Below are 7111 nucleotides of genomic sequence, written 5' to 3'. Positions count from 1 at the left end.
GCCTCTCATATCAACTATTTCCAAAGGCCAAAGAGGTTATTAATCGGGTTCTGAGTGTTTTAAGGCTCAGGGCACAGATGAAGGTCAGAGTACTACCAGGGTCATGAAACTACTCCTGGAAATGCCCCAAACCCCTACGAAAGCCTTAGCCAACACCCCTTGCAACGAAAGCCTTGTCATATGTACATTTTCAGACGCTTCCGTGGAGGCCAGAAATGAACTCCTCGTCCCTAGCGTTCCCTGGAAGCCAGAAACGGACTCCTCGTCTCGTTTTACACAAACACAACACACACACACACAATGGGGAATAAAGATAATTTATTTTTATTTAAAAAAATGTTTATTGATTGATATATTTTTTGTTTCGGATACTTACAACGGACAGGGAACACACACACACACACACACACACACACACACAGGGACACACGAGACTATAAGGTCCTATTCAGTTTACGTGAAGCAAATAATGTTTATGGAATACATCTCTATATATCACATGACGACCCTCCAGCCAGCGACTTATAAATACAGTACCGTCCAGGTGGTAATATGTACACACACACACACACACACACACACACACGACAGTTAACAGGTAACTCACATCTTACACGCATGGACTGATTAAAACAAGACTATTGCAGTGCTGGCGGCGCACACACACACACACACACACGCACACACACACTCACTCACACACACACACACACATACACACACGGCAGCTGTCTACAAGTGCTCGGTGTATACATAGGCGGGGTTCTTGTTCCCCCGCTGGAGGACGTACTGGGGCCCGAGCTGCGGCCTGGGTGGTGGGCGGTGCCGGCCCTGCGCCAGGATGTTCGCCTCGCGCTTGGGGTAGATGGGCACCGTGACGGGCCTGTTCCACACCTGCTCCTTGGACGACGCCAGTAAGAAGTAGAGGCAGTTGGTGAGCAGCAGGACGATAGCACCCGTGTACCACACCATGCGCCACCGCTCCAAGGTCGCCTGTGAACAGTACAATAGTAGCTAAGGGCGCGGAAAAACAGGAGAAAAGGCTGACATTGCTCAAGGCATTGGTTGTGTGATGAAGCAAATAATGATGCGATAGATATACAGATAAAGAGACAGAAAAATGTGGTTTACAGGCAGAGAGACGGAGACGCCGAGATCTAGAGAGATACAGTGAGACAGAGACACAGAATGAAAGATATACACACACACACACAGAAAAAACTTAGAAACATAGACAGACTCAGGTACACAGACACATGGACAAACCAACAGCCAGCTACTGCTGGCCTGAAGACCACCCATCAACCTGGGCTCTAGATAACCTCTCCAAAGAGAGGCTCAAAGATGAGTTCCGGGAGCACTGGAGCAGCATGAGCCAACACAAAATGGCGCCACTATAAACACTCGCCTGCGCCAGAACGGGCTGGACCGACCATCAGGCCCCACCGGGAAGAAGCCTTCGGCCAACCATCAGACCCCACCGGGAAGAAGCCTACCGGCGCAATAGGCCGCGACGTAAAAATAAAAAATAAAATAAAAAGCGACAGACACAGAACCACAGAGGACACACACACACACACACACACACACACCGGGAGTTCTCGAGCCCTACCTGTCCGTCTGTGAGGTAGGCGACGTATAGAGGTGACAGCACCTGCACCACCGCCCGCGCTGTCCCGCCCACGCTCATGATAGCCGCGGCGTGGTTGGGCGCCAGCTCCAGCATGTTGGGGAAGAAAGAGGAGAAGGCAGCGGAGACCCCGAGCGCGAGGGCCATGGCGGACCACACCAGCACGCCCACGGGGGAGCAGCGGGACTGTGCCACACCCACCAGGCACGCCGCCGTCACCACTGAGCCTGGGTAAGAGGGGAGGCATTAGGACGACCACGCGGACCATACATGACCACTTAACAGACCCAGCAGATATATACAGACTGATAATGTTAACAGACCCAGCAAACCTATACGTAGACTGATAGTGTTACCAGCCTCAGCAGACCCATACAGGCTATAGCTACGCCTGGTGCTCATTTCCGTGTTAAGAGAGACTGCATAAGAGGGCGGCCTATGCAGAGATGAGCTAGGTTACGTCAGTACTTACAGATGGTGTTAGCGACGCGGCGGACCACAACGGTTGAGCTGCGATTCGTACGGCGGACCCAATCAGCGAGCGTGGCGTAGACCATTGCCAGGACCCACGTGGCCATCAGAGCCGCGCCCCACGTCACACGGACCTGGAACACACAGCGACACACTTAGTTACAGCTTGTCCGCCTACTCTCCTTGGGCAAAAACCAAAACACGGAAATCCCCCACGCACTGCTCCAGCAAAAATATATGGTACTGAGTTTTTCTGGCAGTAAAGGAGACAGCTCAAGGGCGGATAAAAGGGAAAGAACATTAAAAAAAGAAAGGCCGTTAAGCTAAGGAAAGGAGGGACGTGAAGGGAGAGGGAAGGGAGATAGACAGACACAGAATCACACACATACACACACTCACACACACAAAGCGACAGAGACACAGACACACAGACAACGAAAGGGAGCAAGGGAGAGGTGTGAAGAGAGGGTGAGGACAGTACCTAACAAGGGTGAGGTGTGGGCGGGACCTACCTGGTGGTCGGGTACGTGCATGACGGTGACCAAGTACTCTCTGGCATGGTGCAGGAGGGTGAACCAGGCCCAGGCGAACCCGACCTCGGCCACCACTACACCAAGCACGTGGCGGGACCTGCACACAGATAGATAGATAAATAGATACATAGATAGATAGAGATATATAGACACATACACACGCGAGGTTTGGTTAAGTTGGTGTCGATATTTTATCTATTATTGTTATTATTGAAAATTAACGCGTGTAAGTACATATTGGCTTACACACACACACACACACACACACACACACACACACACACACACACACACACACACAGAGTTACCTTAGTAGTGATGAATACAGACCCCTCACACACACACACACACACACACACACACACACACACACACAGAGTTACCTTAGTAGTGATGTATACAGATCCCTTACACACACACACACACACACACACACACACACACACACACAGAGTTACCTTAGTAGTGATGTATACAGATCCCTTACACACACACACACACAGAGTTACCTTAGTATAGTGCTGAATACAGACCTCTAACACACACACGTTCTCCCCTCACCTAAATATATGCATCCAGGGGACGGGCAAGCCTCTCCCCGCGTGCTGTATCCCGATGGACGATATGATGAGTGTCCTCTCGTGCGGGCTAATCTTGGGGTGCTGTGCGGGGTTCTCGGCCGTGAGGAGCTGCCACGCCACACACCACACCAACGCCACCACGCCCTGGCAGTAGAAGAGCCCGCGCCAGCCCATCACGGTCACCACCCACTCCGAAACCGGACCCCCCAGCGTCGCGCCCACCGCCAGGCCTAAGGGGAAGAGGGACAAAGGTGGGTTAGGCGTTCAGCTCCCATGGCGAAAGTGAATGACAGTGCTTTGATCATATTAAGGCAAGATTGAGGTGAGTTTTACGTGGCTACTGATGATAAAGGAAGGAAGGAAGGAAGGCAAGAAGGAGGAGGAAAGCTTGGACGAGCTTCACTTGACATGGCCGCAACGCTTACCCGAGTAGGTGAAGGCTGTCATGATTGTGCGGTCCATCGGCGGCGCCCACTGAGCCAGCAACGCGTGCATGGCCGGCATACACACACCCTGCAACACAACGCAACACTTAGACCATGAACCTAACAGACGCAACACTACCAAAGAGATATGAAAGACTTGCTCACACTCATTCACACGCCCTACAACACAACGCAACACTCAAGAACCTAAAGGACGCAACATTACCAAAAGGGGTATGAAAGACTTGCTCACACACTCGTCCACATGCAGGTCCTGCAACACAATGCAACACTCAAGAACCTAACGGACGCAACACTACCAAAGGGGTATGAAAGACTTGCTCACACGCTCATTCACAGGCCCTGCAACACAACGCAACACTCAAGAACCTAACGGACGCAACACTACCAAAGGGGTATGAAAGACTTACACGCTCATTCACAGGCCCTGCAACACAACGCAACACTCAGACCCACCTGCGCGGCTCCTATCATGATGCGAGCGGCCAGCAGCCAGTAGGGACCCCGGACGGCGGCTACGGGCACCAGCAGGGTCAGCACCGCCGCCAGAACGACCCCGAGGAGAAGAAGTAGCTTTCCGCCCAGCACGCCCGCCAGCCGCCCGCCCACCAGCTGCGTCAGAAGGAAGCCCCACGAGAAGGCTGAGCGAAGACGTTCCTGCAGCTCTGCCTCCCATTTGAACTCGCCGTCCTGTTGAAGGGGGACACGGTTAGGGACGGGGCGCTGGAAAAGGAGTTTATATATACGAGAAGAAGCAAGGGAGGGATGGAAGCGAAGGTCACGAAGAAAAGACCACGCAAAACAGAAGAAAGTTGTATATAATCCCTTATGCAATGTTCCTTTTGAGTTACGATCATGCAAAGTAGGGAAGGAAGCGAATGAGACGAAGAACCTTTCCTAACTTAACTGTACCCGAACACTACACAGTCCGCGGCACACACATTTACCCTTGGAGCTACGATCATACAAGGAGGAAAGGAAGCGAATGAGACGAAGAACCTTTCCTAACCTAACCTAACGTAGCCTGACTGTACCTTAACACTATACAGTCCGCGACACACACACACTTACCCTTGGAGCTACGATCATACAAGGAGGAAAGGAAGCGAATGAGACGAAGAACCTTTCCTAACCTAACCTAACGTAGCCTGACTGTACCCCAACATTATACAGTCCGCGGCACACACACTTACCCTTGGAGGCTCCGGACGTACGACCATTCTAGGTTCAAAACAGACGGTGGACGGGAAGGGGCCGGGTAGCGTGAATTCATAGCTCTGACTGCGGCCGCCCTCCTGTGGTGATGAAAGAGGTGATGGTGAGCTGGTGGTGATAGGAAAGCAGTGGTAGTGATATTAGTGGTGTATTCTCTCTCTCTCTCTCTCTCTCTCTCTCTCTCTCTCTCTCTCTCTCTCTCTCTCTCTCTCTCTCTCACCTGGGACGCATTTTCCTCCTCATCGTTGTCATCACCTTCCTCCTCCTCGTCCTCATCATTATCCTCATCCTCATCTTCATCCTCATCATCCTCATCTTCATCATCATCTTCGTCTTCATCGTCGTCGTCGTCGTCTTCCTCCCCGGACTCTTCGCTCTCGTCGCTGTTGTCGTGGGAGCCGTTGTAGCGAGCGCCGTCCAGATGATGGGTTTGGTTGTACAGGTTCAGCTCGGCCAGTTCCTCGGAATCCAACTCCCTCCCTTCATTGCTCTCATCCTCTTCGTCACTATCCTCTTCTGAATCCTCCGAACTCTCACTGGAGGACGAGGAAGACGAGGAGGAGGAGGAGGACGAGGAGGAGGAGGAGGAGGAGGAGGAGGACGAGGAGGAGTTCGTGTTGTTGGTGTTATCAAAGGTGTTGGTTACGTTGACGATGTCCCACTCATCGCCGATATACCAGGGCAGCGTCGTGTCCTCTGTCCCGCCGCTGGGCAGTGTTACCTCCTCGTTGGGCGTTGAGGTCGTGGTCGTATCCAGCGTGTAGCCTTCCGTACCAACCTCGAGAGCCTCGCCTCCAAAGCTGTACTCTTCCGTCACTTTCCCAAGACTGTAGCTCTCCGTCACTTGTTCAGACGCCTTCAGAGCCGGTTCCAGAGACGTTTCAGTATAGGGCGTGTCTGTAAGGGCGCTAGGATCTGTTCCTTCACCGGCAGCTGCACTGGTAGGAGGCGAAAGGGGCTGAGAATAGGACTCCGTGGGTTGAGGGTCGCTGGCCAAGCCCGTTGTCTCTGGCGTCTCGTCGATCGATCGCTTACTCAGGCGGCTCGGGGTCATCTCTGTGGTCGTGGCGAGGTCCTCTTCGTCCCGAGACGTAGGTACGAGGGTGGAGTCCTCGGGGGCACCCTGTGTACTGGATTCGGTGGTGGTGGTGGTGGTGGTGGTGGTGGTGGCGGTACTTGGGGAGGTGGGGACGTTGGTTGGGCTCCGAGAGGTTGTGGAGGTTGTGGTGGTGGTGGTTGGGGCCATGGTGGTACTTGGGGAGGTGTTTGTGCTCTGAGAGGTTGTGGAGGTTGTGGTGGTGGTGGTACTTGGGGAGGTGGGGGCAGTGGTTGGGCTCTGAGAGGTTGTGGAGCTTGTGGCGGTGGAGGTGGTGGTGGTACTTGAGGAGGTGGGGGCAGTGGTTGGGCTCTGAGAGGTTGTGGAGGTTATGGTGGTGGTGGTTGGGGCCATGGTGGTACTTGGGGAGGTGGGGGCGTTGGTTGTGATCTGAGAGGTTGTGGTTGTTGTGGCGGGGGTGGTGACGGAGCTTGGTGTAGTGGGTGCTGAGGGGACGCTTGGAGTGGTCGAGGTTTTGGCGTCACTGGTGGAAGCCTCGGCAGCTCGTTCCGTCGCTGGCGGTGGGTCGCGCCAAGCCTCCTCGAGCTCGGTGTTGGCATTCCCAGTCTCGCCAAGGTCAAGAGTCGCGGGTAACGTCGTCACCTCACCGCCCTCAGTCGTCGTCTCAGTCGCCGGTTCCGTTGACTGCAGGCCTGGCGGGGCGGGCGGGGCGGGCGTCGCGGGGACGGGCATGTGCAAGAGTTCTGAGGTGGTGGCCGCGGCAGGAGTGAATGTCGGGCTGGTGCTGGTTTCCGGAGCCTCCGTCAGCGCCGCCTCGCCTGCTGGCCCGTCCTCGCTGGCCGGGTTCTCCGTGGCAGCGAGCTGAGGGCTGGCTGTGGTGATGTCCTCCAGGGGCGACTCTGTGTCCGTGACCGCCTCGGTGGTGTCGTCGGGGTAGCCGTCCACGCTCACCACCGTCGTGTAGCGTTCCTCTTCGGTCTCGTAGCCCGCCGTGGTCGTTTCATCAGGCAGGAGGGTCGTCGTGGCCTCCTCGGGCGTGGGGGTGGCGACGGCGGCCTCGCCTCGGCCCCGCTTGCCGGCCCGCAGCCACGTGTTGACCACTTCGGGCTGGCCGCCCCGCGCCGGGCCCAGGGCGCGCGGCGGGCCGGGCTGCAGCCCAAACGTGCTGCCGATCTTGA

General features: G+C 55.0%; 1 protein-coding gene across 1 annotated transcript in view; it reads right to left on the bottom strand.

The window, feature by feature from the left end:
• Positions 1 to 334: 334 nt before the first annotated feature.
• Positions 335 to 7111, bottom strand: part of LOC126997722 (uncharacterized) — a 7447-nt gene continuing 670 nt past the window's right edge. The window contains exons 2-10 of the mRNA XM_050858973.1: positions 5097 to 7111; positions 4855 to 4956; positions 4118 to 4351; positions 3641 to 3728; positions 3196 to 3445; positions 2614 to 2731; positions 2103 to 2235; positions 1613 to 1857; positions 335 to 993 (exon numbers count right to left, since the gene is read on the bottom strand). The exon at positions 5097 to 7111 is cut by the window's right edge and continues 417 nt beyond it. Coding sequence (XP_050714930.1) covers positions 733 to 993; positions 1613 to 1857; positions 2103 to 2235; positions 2614 to 2731; positions 3196 to 3445; positions 3641 to 3728; positions 4118 to 4351; positions 4855 to 4956; positions 5097 to 7111 — 3446 coding nt within the window. The 3' untranslated portion in view covers positions 335 to 732. The remainder of the gene's footprint in view (positions 994 to 1612; positions 1858 to 2102; positions 2236 to 2613; positions 2732 to 3195; positions 3446 to 3640; positions 3729 to 4117; positions 4352 to 4854; positions 4957 to 5096) is intronic.

This window comes from Eriocheir sinensis, chromosome 12 (assembly GCF_024679095.1).
Source record: "Eriocheir sinensis breed Jianghai 21 chromosome 12, ASM2467909v1, whole genome shotgun sequence".
Taxonomy (NCBI): domain Eukaryota; kingdom Metazoa; phylum Arthropoda; class Malacostraca; order Decapoda; family Varunidae; genus Eriocheir; species Eriocheir sinensis.
Note: the sequence above shows the minus strand (reverse complement) of the source record. Positions and strands in the feature narration are given on the sequence as shown.